This window comes from Phoca vitulina, unplaced genomic scaffold (genome assembly GCF_004348235.1).
Source record: "Phoca vitulina isolate PV1807 unplaced genomic scaffold, GSC_HSeal_1.0 scaffold13, whole genome shotgun sequence".
In the NCBI taxonomy this organism is placed as follows: domain Eukaryota; kingdom Metazoa; phylum Chordata; class Mammalia; order Carnivora; family Phocidae; genus Phoca; species Phoca vitulina.
The window spans coordinates 19,278,875-19,297,618 of record NW_022589716.1 but is presented as its reverse complement, the minus strand read 5'-3'; the positions used below and the strand labels follow the sequence as shown (position 1 = coordinate 19,297,618).

General features: G+C 43.1%; 1 protein-coding gene across 15 annotated transcripts in view; it reads left to right on the top strand.

Annotated features, from left to right (window-relative positions):
- CADPS (calcium dependent secretion activator) overlaps nucleotides 1-18,744 on the top strand; it is a 464,832-nt gene that overhangs the window by 264,069 nt on the left and 182,019 nt on the right. For all 15 annotated transcript variants that reach the window (XM_032411665.1, XM_032411674.1, XM_032411675.1 and 12 more), the window contains exon 7: nucleotides 14,891-15,002. In XM_032411665.1, the coding sequence (XP_032267556.1) occupies nucleotides 14,891-15,002 (112 nt within the window). The remainder of the gene's footprint in view (nucleotides 1-14,890; nucleotides 15,003-18,744) is intronic.

Genomic DNA, 18,744 nt, shown 5'->3' with positions numbered 1-18,744 from the left:
ACATTAGGTACATACATATACAATAATCACTGTATTACTCCCCTGCCAAAGACTCCCTATTCCTTGCAGCAAGGATCACAAACGGAAATGCTTACAAGGGTCAGGCAACGAGTGCTGATTCCAGAAGATGATAGGGATAAGGACTAGGAGCTAAGCTTGTGCCCACCCAGGTACAAAGCCTTTTCAAACAGTGGCCAGGTCTCTACCTCTTTAGCTTCAGGAAATCATCATCAACATGATCAACAAGGATCATTCATTAAAGTACTAATCTTTACTGTTCTTTTTTAGATCTTTGCTTCTTAATTATGAGAATTTCTGTATCATAGCTCAGGCACTGACTTTGCAAACAGGAGTCGAAAGTTTACCTTTGGAGAAGGCTCACAAAATTCAACTCAGCTTGGTTTTCTGACCACTGACTGCACACTTACCCCCATGTGTGGGGCATTCTAGGGTCTGCTGACCCCACCTGACATCCTGCAATCAATTCGTCAGAGTAAAATGGCTAAGAATGGGACTCAAACATCAGGAAGGCGAAGTCACATTTACCACTTAGCAAACATGTGACTTTTGTCAAATTACTTAATATTTCTAGGTTTTAGTTTCCTCATCTGTGACACAGGGTAAACAACCCTCACCACCCCATAGCATCACTGTAAGGATTAAATGAGATAGTATAGTGGAAAGCATGAAGAACAGTGCCTGGCTCATAGTAAGTGCTCAGTAAATGGGAGCTGTTGGGATGAACTGATGACCATGGTGGTGATTACTAGTTAAGATGGTTGCATGATGCAGCCTGGAGTATAACAACTTGAGATTTCCCCAAGCCCTCTGCCTGCAAGAGGTAGGGAGTTAGGATGCAGGGAAGGGGTATTCTTTCATGGTCATGCTGATTGGTGATAACTCAGGAAGGACAGAGAGGAGTAGGGAGAAACAATGTATATGGAGGTCTCTCCTTTATCTTCTCCCTTTTTCTACATCCCCCAGACCTTTTCCACCAACAGTGCCACCCACAGCAAATTGAATGGCCTGCCTTCCATCTTTCTAACCAAGCCTTTTAAGTGGTTTGATTTCTTTCTTTTACATAGTAGTAATTAGTTTTACCTGATTATACCAGGATACCAATATTGGGATGAGAGGAGGACACCCTGGCCCCAACTTTGCTTAGAGATGACATTGGTTATCCAGAACCAAATTATTAGCTAACAAGAATTTCCTTGGTGCAATTGGTCAGTTTCATTCAGAGTTTCTTGAAGTATTACCCACTACACACTATCCATTCATGAACCTTTTTGGGAAAAATTTTCTCTAGTCACATAAGTTTGGGAAATGTTGTATGCTATGGCCCCTCTTGAAGATTCAGAATGTATATTAGCATAATAAAAACTCTGAGAAATCCTACAGAAAGGCACCAATTTTTGGTTAAGCCAGTATTTCCTGAGCCAGTTTCATCATGAGACCCTTCTTTCTTATAACATCTGCTAAGTAAACTCATGCTCAGGTACTTTCATCTTAGAGCTTGGGAGACTGAGAAAGAGCACTGGAGAGACAGGGATACAGAGAAAGACAGAGAGAAAGGGAAGGAGGAAGGGAGAGAGGATAACAAATCAGACTCATTCATTCACTCAATGAGTATTTTCAGGATGTTGGGTACCAGAGATAAAGTGCAGGCCAAGAATTAGGTCCCTCCCTTCTGGTGGATTTGAAGCTGTGATTCCCCCACCTCATTCTCCCTTTACTTCACTAAAGGAGGGAAAAGAAGAGGATGGAGACCCCTCTTCTCTGGTCTCAGCTCAAGCTCCACGTCCTGGGACAAGATGTCCCCTGACTACCCACCTAATGTAGCCCTGCCCCAGCCATTCTCTGTTTCATGAACCCATTCTGCTGTCTTCATAGGTGCTATCATTTTCAGAAATCACCATGCATATTTACTTGGTTATTTTCATGAGTGCAAGGACCTTCTCTGTCTTATTCACTGGGTCTTGCCCTGAGCCCAGAACAGTGCCTGGCATATATGGTGCTCAACATAGTGGGCAGGTGGGTGAATTTGTGAATGAATAAACAAATGAAAAACAATGACAAAAAGCAACAACAACAACAAATTAGCCCTTTTGAGGCTAAATCGATAAACCTGCTCTCATTCAATGGGAAACTCAAAAAGATCACCAAGGGAAGCTATCCAATCAATTCACTATTGCCCACAATTCTGTGTTATTGCTCCCGCCTCTCATCTTGCAAGTGCAGGGCAAAAGTCATTTGCCTGGCACCCACTGACTCATCTCCATTATAGATATAATGCACTTAGGTCCCTTATCTGTTGAATTGAATTGGATTAAAATAAGTGGAATCAGAGGGCTCAGAAGTCTGGCAGACCCTGGATTTGGCCTAGAATTCTAGCTGTGGATGGATAAGGAAGAGGCCGGTGGGGACACTCAGGGAGAGGTTAGAGGGGGAATTTTTGGTGGGTTCCTGTACAGACTAGAGAAAATCCCCATGTACAGCCCTATTATTATCACTGCACCTGTCACTAGTTTTTCAGTGTTTTGTATGTTATAGGCACTATACCAAATACTTTATATGCTTTATTTCATTTAACCTCATAACATCTTAGAAATTGAAACTCTGGTGAGTTTTCAGATGGGGTAGCTGAGGCCCAAAGAATTTAAGTAGCCTCCCATGGTTATACAACTTTTAAGTGGCAAAGAACAGATTCCTAGCTGGCCTAGTGAGTTTGGAACAGTCTATTTATAATGAATGAAAATTATTCTGACATTAAAATTCACAAATAGCATTATTTCAAAATTGATTATTGGTTCAACAAGTATTTATGACATGCCTTCAGTGTGCCAGGCGTTAGTCTAGATACAGATATGCAGAGAACAAAGAAGACAAAAGCCTCTGCCCTTCACAGAGCTTGGCTTCTAGTGATAGGAGACACGCAATAAAGACAAAAACAAGAATAAAATATATGTTGGATAGCAGTAAGTGCTCAGGAGAAAAATAGAGTAGGGAAGGAGAATGAGGAGTGCTGGGGGTCCTGTTTTCTTCAGGACAGTCAGGGGAGAGTTCACGGATAAAGTGACTGTGGGTAGAGCCTGGATGAAGCTGGAGACTGACTCATGCAGAATACCGGGGGAGGAGCATTTCAAAAAATAGGAAACCTCAAGTGCAAAGGCCCTGAGGTGGAAGTGCGTTTAGGATTTTTGAAGAACGACAAAGAGACTCTTGTAGCTGGACAGTGAAAGTGACAAAGTAAAGGACAGTGAAAGTGACAAAGTCAGAGGCAATGAAGGTCCAACTTATGTAGGGCCTTGGAGGCCATGGTGAAGATTTTGTCATTTATTTTGACTGAGGTGGGGAAGCATTGGGAAGGTTTTGAACAGAGGAGTGATCATAGCTGATTTACATTTTAAAGGATTACTCTGGCTTCTGGGGGCTTGCAGGACACAAGGAAAATGCAGAAAAACAAGTTAGAAGGCTATTGTAATAAACCAAGGGAAAGATGTTGGTGACTTGGACCAGGGTGGGGTCAGTGGAGCAGTGAGAAGTGGTCCAATTATGCCTGTACTTTGAAGATAGGACCAACAGATTTGCTGGAGTCACAGATGATTCCAGAGCAATTGGAAGGATGGAATTGCAAATTGCTGACCCGAGGAAGACTTCAGGAGGAGCCAGTTTGGATTTGGGGTAGAGATTAAAAGTTGAGTGTTAAACATATTAAGTTGGAGTTCCTATTAAACATCACTAGTGTGCTCAGTGTGGACCAGGATTTCTCAACCTCAGCATTACTGACCTTTTGACCTGGATCAGTCTTCATTGCTGGAGACTGCCCTGTTCATTGTAGGATGTTTAGTGTCATCCCTGGCCTCTATCCAAAGATGCTAGTCGTGACCCCCCAACCACAGTCACGACTACCAAAAATGTCTCCAGGCATTACCAAATGTATCCGGGGAGGAGGAAGGGAGCAAAACAGCCCCCATTGAGAACCACTGCTGTGGACAGAGAAAAGAAGAGGTCTGCAGGGGCACCTGGGTGGCTCAGATGGTTAAGAGGTCTGCAGACTGAGGCCTGGGTATGCTAAAGTTTAGAGAGAAGAGGAAGAAAAGCAGCAAAGGGGACTGAGGAGGCATGGCCAGTGAGATAGAAGGAGGACCAGAAGAAGGAATCTGTGCTTCACTTGCTGTTTGAATGATTCTAAATAGATATCTTAATCATAGACCTCTGTAAACAAGTCTATCAAAATGCATAGAATTTAATGGTAAATAGATTATGGCTGGTCCTAACAATCCAGCTATGCCAAAGAAAGGGTTGTGTGTGTTTGTTTGTTTTTTATAAGATTAGTCATGACTAAATTTGTGATAGCCTCCAAATTCAACCACTTGGCTTTCTAAAGTTCCTTTTAAAGCCCAGTTACCTCCAGGACCCTATTCATAAGAGCAGCTCACATGTATTTAGCCAAGCCATAGTATGTGGTCACTGTGCCAATGCTTTACCTGAATTATATAATTAATTCTTTGTAGTAACCCCATATGGTAGGTATTTTGCTTATCTCCAGTCTACAGATGAGACTAAGGCTCAGAGAGGTTATGTCTCTTGCCCACAATCACACAGCTCCTCAGAGGTGGAGCCAGGATTCACACCAGTCCATATAACTGTAAAGCCCACATTTCTAACCTCATTACCTTCAGATTTTTCTCAGAAGCTGCACCTGGCTTCGTTTTCTGCCACTCAACTTTCCAAGCACTGAGCCTAAATGAGGTGGAAACCATAAAAAGCAAAGCTGAGCACCTGACAAGCGGGAGCAGCAGGAATCAAGGGGCACTCAGAATCTGACGAATTCCAAATGCATTTCATTGTATGCCTTGCACACATCTCTAAACAAGGAAGGGAAGATGCAGGAAGGACCAAAAAAAAAAAAAAAAAGTCTCCACTGTGAAAAGATAACTAACACTTGTAAGGGCCTTAGAAGCATTAAAAGGTTTTTACAACCGTTATCCACTCGGGGAGTTAAAGCAGACAAGTTTTGTTACTGTCAAATCCATAGCAAACGAGAAGACTTAGTCCCGAGCTGAATGATGGGCCCTCGCATTGGGCATTCCAGGTACGCTTGGTTGAGCACTCTCCTATAAGTTTATGTCTCCCTAGTACTGAGACAAGGAGAGTACACAGACCTTACGGTTGGAAATGCGTGGCAGAAATATCTGTCCATTTACTTTACCTGGACAGAGGATATAAAACTGATTTTTATTAGGAATGTGTGCAAGTTAGAATTGAAGGAAATTATAGTTAATTCTGGCTCTTATCAATTGGTGAGCCTTCAAATTTATTATTTCAGAATGAAACCAGTGCCAGTCATGACATTTTAGTTACATCTGGGCCCAAGACATCTGGCCTTATTCGCTAGACTCAGGTAGGTACAGTGCCTGGGCCCAAATAGTGTTCAAGAGCCTAAGAAACTATCGAAACCTCAAAAGGAAATGGATTAATTCTTAAATAAAGATAACTGCAAAATCAAAAATAATATTGAATTAAATGTCTTTTAATTAGTTGACTGCAATTCAACTTTCATCCAGTTTTTTATACATTTTTTACAACATGGTTTAGAGTACCTTTAGCACGTTTAACATTATGTGGGTGGGAATCCCAAAGTAAGAATAGCTAGGCTTTGTGGAGGACCCTGGTGGCCAGTGCAAGGAGAGCCAAATTTGACTGCGAATATAGGTGGTATTTTCACTCTACTGAGATGGTATCGGTAGAGATGATCAAGATGGCTTGAGCAGTGGTGATAGTTCTCTACAACTCGGATTTGTCATTTTTGAAGGACTTCTCTGGCTCCAGATTGGGCCAATGCCATACCTTTGGCTTCAAGAGCAATTTCCCCAATGCTTTCAGCCTTCAGTCCATACTGAGGGGCATTTGGCCAACTGGCCCATTCACCATTTCCCTTTGAGACTCCTGGCATTCATGACCACTCCCAGTGGTTTCTCATAAATGTTAAACAGAGAAAAAAAAGAACAAAACCACAAGCCAGTCCCAGAGGAAGAGACAAGCATGGCTCACAACAGTGTCCTCAGGGATCCTTCTCTGTGGGATGATGAGAACCCAGCCCATGAAAGCAAAACCAACAACAGTTCCCATAATCCCCTCCATCAAAGGCACCTGGGAGGTCTCACAGGATGGGGCTGGCTGCATGGAGGACAGCCAAACCTCTGAATGGCTGTGCCTGAACCCCTCAAGTGCTGCCTCTGTGTGCCCACCGCAGCTTGGGTGCCCACTCAGTCAGAGCCACAAATGCTGGGGGCACTCAACTGCTGCTGAGGTTGGCTTCATGGTTATTGCTTTCCATGTGGGAGGCTCGAGCAGGGGCACCTTTGATGTGGCGAGGGCTTCCTCTGGGAGCACTTGACCGCAAGTGGTTTGAGAGACATTGGCTGCCTGCCTTGGTCTTGGGAGGTATTGACACTCTTGCTCATTAGGGGACCCGGACCGTGCTTTTGGCAGCCTTCAGCCAGCACAATCAGGCCTCAGTCCAGTTCTCATACTGTGGAGAGACTGGCAAACAGGGAGGCTGTTTTCTGAAGACGTATGAGCTGGGAACTATTTTTTTTCCAAGGCAGCAAGGTCATTAGGCAGGCGTTTATTGAATGACTGCAATAGACTTTTTAATCATATGAAAGGACTATAAGATACGTCTGGGTTCTGCAGGATATGCTATTCTACCTGACGACTCTAGACCAAACTATAGGACATAGAGTAGAACCAGGATGATGTGATTAAGTACCAAACAGAGGCACTGTATCAGTTGGCTATTGCTCTGTAACAAACTGTCTGAAAACTCAATGGCTTAAAACCATAGTCATTTATTTCCTTCACTCATCTGCAAATCGTTGGGGGTTGGCTGATTCATGCCAGGCTCAGCTGGGTGGCTCTGCTTCAAGATGTGGGTCTGGTTGGTCTTGGCTCCTCACTGTGGATTGGGCTCAGGCCTGTTCCTGCATCTTGGATGCAGGCTGGAGCAATAACAGCTACCGCTTCTGGTGATGACAGAGGCCCTGGAGGGTAAGCCCCACCACGCAATCACATTGCAAGCCTCCGCTTCCATCACATCTGCTGATATCCCACTGGCCCGCCCTCCTCCTGGCACTTCCAACCTCCCTCCTTCTGGTTTATTTTCCTCTATAGCAATGCGTGATAAATGTAGGAGGTATGAAAGACCTGATGATGAAGTGGACAAGGGGTGAAGAGGAGAAAACAAGAGTGAAGTCCGGGTGACTGGCAGTTCCTTTGGCTAAGCTGGGGAAGCCGTAGAGGAGCAGATGTGAGGGGAGAAAGCTAAAGCCGAGGTTTAGATACATTTGATTTCAGATTCCTGGAGAGGAGACATTCCAGTGGAAATGTCAAGTAGGCGAACCAGAGCCTTCACGTCTCCGCCTCGCAGACAACCCAATTCCTACAAAGCAAATGCCTCATTTATGTAGATAAGAGGTAGTTTAGCTTTTCTGGTACATTAAAGGTCCCGAATCACATCCTATCAATTAGTTTCCATGAGACACACTGTGATGGCACAATTGATTCGCTTGGCATAGAATATCATGCAGTCTGCCTGAAAGGCAGGCCAGAAGATTTTAATGCAGTTGTCTCCAGGCAATTATTAACTTTCCCTCTTAGCAACGGGACCAAGGCACTTTCATTCCCTGAAATGACAATTCTCCCTTGTTAAAGCTCACAGTTAATTTTAAGAACCACACCAATTTAACACCCAGCTCACATGAGCCATATACCTTGAATAAATGCAAATCCTGTCTCCGTGGCATGAATTATGGCCTTATGCTGAGCATTGCCATGGCAACTAATGACATCATCCCCCAAGACCAACCTGCACAAAATCCAATTCTCCAAGGGTCCTTATTTGCCTAAAGCGGATGTGTTGTCTTGGCTTATTCACATATGCATTTGTAAATATCACTCTGTTGTCAAAGGTTTGCGGTGGATGTTTACTGTCATTTTGGGAGGTATATTCCCTTTGTGGCAAATGTTGTTTTTTGTTCATGGGGGGAGGGGGGTGGAGGAAATTCTAATGAAAATTACTGTGTGTATTTGATTAGCAACATTTGTTGATAACATATGGTCTGAGGAGGCTTCCGCAAATAAGAGGCTTTAAATAGTAAACAGAGATGTGACTGTGATGAAGCAGATGCTCTCCAAACACACAGTAGAAGGTTGCTTTGCGGTGGATTTCTCCTTCCCTCCACCCAAGCATATTCCTCTCCCTTATTTTCCTCCCCGGATCAAAGTGCTCACTTTCAAAGCAGTGGCACTGTGGGATGGGTTTGGAGAAATAATGTGCTGTGACTTTAAAAAATCATCTCCACCCCCCCAAAATATGAATTATCTGCTACTTATGTTTACTATTTGATATTAATAATGATGTAGTGTGACTAAATGAGTCAGCCAGCTCAAGTGGATCTGGAAGCAGCATTTGGGCACCACGTGTCTGAAATGCTATGATACACAATCCCCAATTTTCCAATACACCGAGAGTGCTGGAGAGGGCTCCATGAAGAATTTAGAGCAGCAAATCGAATCACCATGGGCTGAGCTGTCCTTGTAAGTGCATGTTTACAGTTTATCTTCATGGATCTGCTCCAGTGAGCATACTTCCTTCTGATCTGCTAATGAAAATAAAAGTATTCCCATTAGATTGAACCAGCGATTTCACTTTGTCTATCAGCGGTCAGCATGCTCTTTCTATAACAGACCAGAAAGTAAATAATTTAGGCTTGTTGGCCAGATGGTCTCTGTCGTAACTACTCTGCTCTGCCTTTGAAGTGCAAAAGCAGCATGGGCGGTATGTAAAGGGGTGAACATAGCTGTGTCCTAATAAAACTTTATTGATGGGCATTAAAATTTGAATTTCATGTAATTTTCTTGTGCCACAAAACATTCTTCTTTTGATTATTTTCAGTCATTTAAAAATGGAAAAACCATTCCTAGCTCATCAGCCATACGTAAGCAGGTATTTGATCAGACTTGGCCCATGGGACATAGTTTACCAACCCCTGGTTTATAATCCTACAGTGAAAGACATAACTTTTTAGTGTTTTCCATGTGCTGGGTATTGAGTTGAACAGTGTATATACAATAGCTTATCTCCTATTTATTCGTCCATCAATCCTCTGGGGTCAGTATTATCCTTATCCCCAGTTAAAGATGTGAAAGTCAAGGCTCAAACTCACTCTAATAAGTGTTATCATTTCTGCATCTGACATCTCTCCAGGTAAAACACAATATCCCTAAGTACTGATGTCTCTTTCACCTTTTGGATCCACAGCAGCTCCTAACACAGTGACTTGCACATGGTGGGACATGCAGGAAGTATTTTCTAAATGAAGAAAGAAATGAAGGGCTAATTAGAGATACGATCCCTAGAGCAGTAGAAGTCAGTTTCACCCAGTGCCGCAGAGAGCTGGACTGTTCCTATATTTATTCCCCACCCTCTTGTAAAATGTACTTGGTTTGGAATGGGCTCACATGTGTCAATACACGTTGCTTTATATTTGGAGGTGCCACTCTGAGTGATTGCATTTCTAGAGTCTATGTTTATGTGCTGATGGCTGGAAAGACCAGAAGTGATGATAATAGTCCATTTTATAACTTGGTGGCACTTTCCAGCATTATACCATTGACATTCACATTGCTGCCAGCCCTTGGCCTCATGAGTTAACCGTCCTTGGTATGCTGGGTCTCCACTGCATGCTGCCAGCCTCAGTGTGCACTGCAGAGAGTTGCTGTGCTCCTAAAAATCATCTTATCTCTAAGGATATAAAGGTCTCAGTTTTGCTCAAAGGAGGCCGTCATACCCTTGGCTATCCCAAATGTCACATCTCCCCATAATTCCCTGAATTTGGTGACATGATTATTCTGAATTTATCACTTCTTCCTAGTCATTAAATAAGTATTTGTTGTGTGCCAGGTCCTGTGCTTGGTGCAGGAGATTAATTAAATATAATAAGTTATGCCATGCTCCCTGCTCCCAAGGTGTACATTGTCTAGAGAGAGAGCCAGATACACACACAGATAATTGTCAGACTACACTATGATACAGTGTTATGTGTTACTGAGAGGCAGTGAAGCTCTATGGTTTCATGCATGGGCTCTGCAGTCAAAAACCCTGGGTGTTTAAAGCATGGCTCTGTGATAGTCTGAAACCCTGGTCCAGTTACTTAACCTCCCCAAGTCCTAGTTTCTCCATTTATAAAATGGGGATAATAACAGAATATACCTCATAAGAGCAGTCAGACGGATTAAACGAGATAATCCATGAAAAGCACTCAGCCCGGGATGGCAAAATTTAAGCACTTGCTAATTGGTGACTATTTTTAGCTTTTCTGTGAGCTAGTTCTATGGTGTGATTATAGTGGCAGATATGATGAGGTCACAAAAGAGGGAGACCTCACCCACTTTATCTACCTGCGTTCAGAGAGAAGTTTGTTAACCTCTCCAACTGCTGCTTGCAATAAATATTATCAACCTCTGGTCTTCTCAAATCAAACTGCAATTGTATTTCAGTTCTGGGAAACTTTTAAGAAGAGGTATCCACCTTAATAACCACAGTCTCAGTGCACAGCAAAGCAAAAGAAATGAGCAGAGAAGAATGCAACATTGAGAAATAGATTCATTGAATGATGTGTGGCCCCACCAAAAGGCCAAGGCTTGGCAAAAGTACAGTTACAAACGTAACTGATTTAACTGGATCAAGACACAGAGCAGTGAGTTGGTGGAACGTGAAAGGAAGGCCATATGGTGCCATGGTTGAGTTTGGGTCATGAAATCAGACTGCCATTTGCTCCCTGTGTGTGATCCTGGACACATTATAGCCTGTCTGAGTCTGAGTGTCTTGTCTGTAACTGTGGGAGTAACCATTATAAGCTTTTCACAGGATGGGCAAGAGGATGTAAAAAAATGAAATGCATGTATGTCTGAGTAACACTTTTGAGGGAGGAATTTGTGCCTAGCACATAGTAATCTCTGAATAAATATTAGCTGTTTGTTGTAAAGATAGTCAGGTCTCTCTGTGGCTGGAAAAAGACAGAGTGGACATTTCCATGACTTTTTTTTTTTCAAAGGGGAAAGGGACAGGAAACAGTACTTATAATTAAATCTCCCTGGGTCTTCTATGAATAGGAAGCATCTACAAAAAGAAGTCAGGAGTCGTTCTTTTACAAAGTCCAAGGACTACAGTGAAGGGTGAAGTTTCATGTCAACACCAGTGACAGCCAATTTCCACTGCATCGCCCATCCTCAGTCCCAGCTAAACAGACTGGGTGTCATTGAACCCAGATCCTTATTTGTGAGCTTATGACTCATGCAACTACACAGGCCCTACACTCAGACCTCTGTTTGGTTTAATGCTCTGCATTGCCATCTTGAAATTCTTAATTATTTTACCCTTCACCCTGTTTGTTAAGTGAAGTTTGATGGAACAATGGAGCATGCATTTGAGCAGAACTACTCTGAAAAAGAGAAAGACTCTATATTTCAGTACCATTAGTAGCACTTTCTCCTGCTTTTTGAAGAAGAAGCCCCACATTTTCATTTTGCACAGGCCTTGAAATGACATAGCCCAACCTGATTAGACTGGAGACTTTTCTCTTTTTGCCTGCTTCACTGGGCCAGCCTGCCATTTTGAAATCTGATGGATAAATTGGGATTCAGCAGTGACCTAAAAACTTGAGGTGAGCCAAGGGTCATGGTGGGAAGCCAAAAGCACAGCTGCAAATCTGGGGGAAAGGAAAAGCCACTCAGTGTCCAAATGGACTGGGTCGTCAGGGCAGCCTCCAGTGGCTTGAATTGCATCCAACTGACAGGGTGGAGGGCTCACTCTGCCCTACAGTCTGAGTCACGTTGAATGCCTGATGAGCTGAGCATCCTTGGGTAGCAGCAAACCAGTTCCAACAGCAGTATCATAGAGATACAGTGTGGGGGGCCCCGGGGGGCACTGAAATCAAGGCCTCTTTGTGGCTTGGTGTTAATGCATCTCATTCCAGAACTCTTTTGATTTCTAGAAGGAATCTTCCTCATCTCCATGACCAATCATGATAAATGCCCAAAGAGATTAATAGCACAATTCATCACAAAGAATAAATGAATGATCATGGTTTTTGCCAATATTGCTAATTATTAATAATGCTTGTTATTGATAATTATGACAGTATTAGCAGGGAAAGCTGTAACATGGGAATTAAGGGATTTGGGTTCTAACCAGCTTAGTCAAAATTCACTGGAGTAAAACGGACAAGATCTTGAGTTTCTTCTCAGTTTTCTTATCTGTGACATGGGGATGATAACTATTTTACTACCTACACTGTGTAGTAGGAAGGCAATGTCATAGATTCTTAATACGTGTTGAATGGATAACACAAAATAGAAGTGATCATCACAGTTACTAGAATATATCTTACATATCCTTATTTTGGGGAGAGAAGGTAGCCAAATTTTATTGGGTTCTCATGCTCTTTCAAGCCTGTTACTATTTACTTTTTATTTTTTATCCTTTTATTTATTTATCTTTATCTTATTTTTATTTATCTTTATTATGTCACTACTCTGAAATGAGGCCATTTTAGAGCTGAGCACACTGAGGTACAGGGACATTAATTACTTGCCCCAAGTCCTACCGTTCATAAGTGACTAACCAGGATTTGAAGTAAAGGTGTCTGATTCAAAACCCTATACTTTGTCATGTTGCTTTTGCTAGTAAATTGATTCCCTGTTTAGGAGCTTTCTGCAGTAGCTGGTGACCAAAATTAGGAGCTTCTATCTGTACATCTAACATTGTGCTGTTGTGTTTGGAACCTGTTGCTTCTTGTTCTGTCTTTTTGCATATCTTCTCCCTTTCTCAGTCATGACTATTGGGTTTTCCTCAATGACTTTTTATCCCTTGGCTTCCAATCTGGGGTCCTCCTTACCTCCACTTTTCTGGTGCTATCTTGTCAACTTTCTCTAGATTCCTCATGTCTTTGAGTTTAGTCAACAGGATTTATTTGAGCGCAACATGGAGACTAGAAGTCATTTCTATCATTCACAGAAGTAGAAATACAACCAACAAGCAGAGTAATACATTCAAGCCTGCTATTAGTCAAAGAAATGCCCATGAAAACACCAAAGACAAAGTAAGCCAGAAGAAAAAGTGAATAGGGGCATCCCTTGAAGGCAAGAAGCACTGTGATTCACGCTCATTCCCAGATGCTGGGACGATGGTTGCCACCTTTGTGGAAAGTATTTTGGGAATCGGTATCCCAAGACTTTGTTCATTGATGAGCAGAATTCCTGCAGCATTTTAAGAGCAGTATGATGTTTATTGATATTTCCCAAGGAAATAATCAAAGATGAAGTTTAAAAAGTCATGTCCAGCCCCATCTCAATAATAGAACAATGGTTAAATAAATTACGATGTACCTATAAGGAATTATATTATAGGGTCATTAAAAATAATATTATAATGTATATTTTACAGTATGGATGTTGGCCATCATATAAGGCTAAATAAAAAAAAAACCTCTATACAAAATTATATCTATTCCTGTTTCCTAGTTCTGTAAAAGAATGTATATTTGGCATCACTTATTTATTCACCAAATATTTCTTAAGTGTCTTCTATGTGCTAAGCACTATGCTAAGTATGCAACATAAGCAAAAAATATCCAATCAGAGGATTCAGCTATTGAATAATCACACAGAAATAAGTAATTACAAATCCAGTGATTGCTAGGACAGAAAATTAAACAGTATGTTCCAGAGAATTTAACACCAGACCACATTTAGACTGGGAGACCAGGGATGGGAAAGTGTTATTGAAGCTGAGCTCTGAAGAGGTAGCCAGGTGGGGAGAAGCATTGCCAACAGAGGGAAGCATGCATGCAGGGGCCCTGAGGTGGCATAGTTAGGAGCAGGCGAGTGGGAGACTACACGCAGTGGGTCTGGATTGCACCCTGGGGGCTCAGTGCAATCCAGTGGACACTTCTGGAAGATCGCACTGACTGTAGGTATAGAATGGATGGTAGGGCTCTGTGATAACAATGATGAGTAGAGGAAAAGGCCCCATCTGAGGGACCCATCGGCGGCTCATGTCCACCCTGGCTAGCACCCCACCCGGAAGCTGGTTAAGCCAGGCTCTGCTCTGAGGAGATCTAAGACTCAGATTTCCACAGACAAGTAGGAAAGGGCATTTCCCACTTCTCCTCCTTCTACCTTCCACTCCTTTGAGCTCCATCCATTACTCTATTCAACTCATCTTTGAATGCCAGAGGAAATGGGGCCCCCCGCCTCCCCAAAATGACTGCCGTATTTTAAAACGCATTTTATTTTTTGTTTTGTTTTTTTTATTATTATGTTATGTTAATCACCATACATTACATCATTAGTTTTTGATGTAGTGTTCCATGATTCATTGTAAAACGCATTTTAAAGTTGGATGTTGGCTCTGACCAAATGAAGCCCTATCTCAAAATCTAGAACTGCAGTTTCCAAGAACTAGGGATTCAAAGGATACAAGGAAATATTCGTGGCGACCCTGAAGTAGTTTGTAAGGATAGCAAATGCACGGGGAAGAGTTCTCGACAACTCGATTCCATGCTAATTCCAAGTGATTCCTGGTAGTGCTCTGTGAAGACCCGTGGCAACTTTCTGAGCATCTGTCTTGCATTTGCCTAACAAGTTAATTAACACTTTTTGTCACTCCGGCAGCTTTGGAGGGGAGGCAAGGGGAGGGGGATGTGACAGCCAATGCTGCCTTGGGTTAACCCTGCATTCCCCCTACTCGGGAGGAAGGCAGCTGCATTTAGCATTGTCAAGGCAGAGGGCTCCGCACTGACCTTTCTGATTCTGTCCGCAGCTGGGGCACCCAGGGTGACTTCTCGACGACCCACGCACTGCCAGCTGTGAAGGTGAAACTGTTCACAGAGAGCACAGGGGTCCTGGCCTTGGAGGACAAGGAGCTCGGACGGGTAAGCACTGCCCATCACAAGGAGCTCCAGAGAGCTGTGTCCCCAGGTCCCAAGAGGCAGCATTGACAAGTACTGAGAGGTCCAGCTTCGGGTTTGAATCCACAGGCTCTACTCTCCATTGACTGTGTGACCTTGGGCAAGTCCCTCAACCTCTCCACCCTCCATTTCTCCTCTTAAATCTGGGCTACCAGTAGTGCACCCTGCAGAAGATACAGCAGGGGTTCTCTACACCCTCAGACCCAGATACCCTTTAGAGCAAAGAGTTGCAATGCCCTTCCCATCCGGCAGTGAAATTCTTGGAATAATTTAACAAGCAGGCCCACCTAACAATTTAAAAATCAGTACAATGACATAATATGAAGAAGAAATAAAAGGGAATTAATTAATAATAAAATAACTTCAAAATGTAAAGATTCAGGCACAACTGCACTAGAAGACCTAAAGAAGGAACGCTGTCCTTGTTCCGACATAGGGAACCACTCTGAAGGTCATGGCGACAAAACCCGCCATGGAAGGGAGAAGCTCCGAAGCTTAAATGTCAGTAAACTGATTTCTTCAAACCACCCACAAGTCTTGGTAACACAGTTTCCTCAATTTCCCTGGAAAAGTGCCAAAAATGCTTCGAGTGTATATTGTTCCAAATTACAAAAATTCAATGTAGTGAAGTTTAAAGATCTAATTGGCTTATTAAATGATTCATGAATCAGGCAGGATCCCATCTGCAAGTAGAGGGGGCCCCAAGAAGATGTATGAAAACCAAGGTTTCTGCAGAAGGATGAGGGGGAAGAAATTACCAGCAAAAGAAAAGGATTGTTTTAGGTAAGGTGGCTTTCCTTTAGGGGGAAAAGTGAGGGGTCTTATCACACAGATGACCCATCTCTCTTTGGGGAATGGAGAGGGCCCAAGTAGCAGACTCACCAGCCCTGACCGAAAACTTCCTGACTGACCCATTAAGACTACATTTCTGGGGGAGGTTGAAACTGCAGTTAGATTATGTCCTGAGCACCGGTTTGGGAACAAGTAACACCATTTGATGCCTGTGGTTTTCTTTTTAACAATATGTAAAGAAGATTTAAGATCTAGACTCAGTTCATTATAAACAGGCTTTTCCACTTCCATTCCCACCCAGTGGGAATATTCAGAAGTCGGGTGAGATGCAGGACGATTCCTCACTGGGGAGGAACATCTCATTCACTGCATGACGTGTAGTATCCCTGGGCCCCAGCCATTCAATACCAACAGAGCCCAGCACCATTATTTTGTTGACCAAAATTGTCCCCCAAATTTCTGAAGCATCCCAAAGTGTGGTACCAGTCCCTTTGAGTACCACTGAGGTAATAAAGACATTTCTTTTTACTTCTCAGCCATTGACTCTGCACCAGGCAGCCCATCTCTTCAGAATGTAACTTAGATTTACTGGCTTCAAATGCTTCCATCACTCCACAGTGCTTACAATAAAACTGGAACTCGGTAGCACAGCCTACAAGGATGCATATGATCTGGTGTCTGCCCACCTCCTCGGCCTCTTTTGTTGCTACCTTTCCCCTCATCCACTATGCGTCAGTATCGGGGCCAAATCTTAGTCCACCGAATATACCACTCCTTCCTGCATTGGAGGGCTTTCTCCCTGCCTGGAGCGGTCCCCACTACCCAGCTCTTCAAAAGGCTGCCTCCTTCCTTACATACATGCCACCTCCTCAGAGATCCCTTTCCTGACTGCCCATCTTCCTTCATTCACTACCCCAGCCACCCGTCCACTAAACTTGATCACCAATGAGAGAAAGAAGGAAGAATTTACAAAAATTTTGGCTTCTGTCTCCCACACTGGACTACGAAAACCCCATGGGCATAGAACCCTAAACTATTCTGTTCACTACCCTATACCCCGACCCCAGCACAGAGACTCCCAATACATTTCATTCCATACTGGTTGATTGCGTAATCCCTTCCGAAAGCTGTCTGACCTCAGCCAAACGTTCAGCCTCTCTAAGCCCCTGGTATGTCATCAGTGGAATAATGTGAGAACACCTGGAGACAAGTGCATAGGCACACAGCCCTAACAAGGCCAGCAAGAACACAGTAAGCAGGCTTTCTTTTTTCGTCCTCTTGTGCCCACTTAATCTGGCTTTCATCTATAGAGCTGACCCGGAATCATATTACTAGGATGTAGACCAGGATATTAGTGTTAGAAGAGGCGAGTCCAGGAATGCTCAGCCTGAGTCCACAGAAGGTTCCATGGAATCCAGGAAACCCTTGAAATGGTTTGCAAATTGTTGAGGTGGGGAGGGGCATATGTGCATTTTTCTGGACTCACGAGTCCAAAGCATTCACCAACTTCTCAAAGCTGTTTCCACTCAGGAAAGTTAAGCCCTCTGGGCTAGTCAAACCTTTTTATTTTATAAATGAGAAAACAGATTCCCATGGAAGGCAGGAAGCTCCCCCAGAGCCACCCAGTGAGGGTGGTGCCCAGGCGCTGTACGTGTGCCCGTCCCTGAGGATGCTATGTAGCCCCCTCCCTGATGCTCCATGATAACCCTAATTAGTTATTACTCATCCTGCCCAGATGAGTGCACTGGGGCCCAGAGGAGGCAAGTAACGTGCAGGAATGATGTTGACTCATCTCCAGGACCATTTCCACTGTACCACTTTGTCCCTATGCAGAAATAAAACCCTCAGCTCTGCTGCTGTGGTGAAGGCCACGGGCTTGCCACAGCCCCATACAGTTATTCATTTCTTAAGAACTCATTCTCTCCTCCAGCCCCATTACCTATTTCCCCAGATAAGAATTTACTCTTCCGGGGGGAAATCGGAGGGGGAGACGAATCATGAGAGACGATGGACTCTGAAAAACAAACTGAGGGTTCTAGAAGGGAGGGGAGTGGGAGGATGGGTTAGCCTGGTGATGGGTATTAAAGAGGGCATGTTCTGCATGGAGCACTGGGTGTTATGCACAAACAATGAATCATGGAGCACTACATCAAAAACTAATGATGTAATGTATGGCAATTAACATAACAATAAAAAATTTTTAAAAAAAAGAATTTACTCTTCCTACCAAAGAAACTTTCCACCAGTTGCCGTGAAACCTGCCTGTGTGGTCCACATGCCCGCTGGGCCGCCCTCTGCTGGCGGCCCCTCCGCACGCTGCTGCTGGTGAGGACTGCTTTCTGTTTTAAAGTGAAGCAATTTCTTGTACCCCTGAGGGAGTATTTCTATGCTCTAATTGTTCCCAAGCTTAGCAGGACACAGCCACATTTAAAATCCCAGTGCTACATTCATTCATTCAACAATATCTAGTTTGTTCTATATTCATTATGCTTCATTTTAATCAACTTTTTAATTGAAAAAATAATTCATGTGCTGCAAAAAAAATTTTTTTAATGGGTATTAGTGAAAATGAATGATTCTTCCCACCTTGCCCTAGTATCTTTTACAGAGAAAAACCTTGTTTTCAGTTTATTGTGTATTCTTCACCCAGTATTCTACGCATGTACAAGCATAGCATGTACAAGCATATGTATATACATCCCACGAAAGAAAGAAAGAAAGAAAGAAAGAAAGAAAGAAAGAAAGAAAGCAAGCACACAGCTGGAAGTTACTGTATAGATACTGCTTTGCACTTTGCTTGAAGTATCAGTATATTTGGAGATTAGTCCATGTCAGCCCATGCTGACATGCTTCCTGTTTTCATAGCTGTGTAATATTCCATGTATAGATGGATCATAATATATTTAGATTGTTT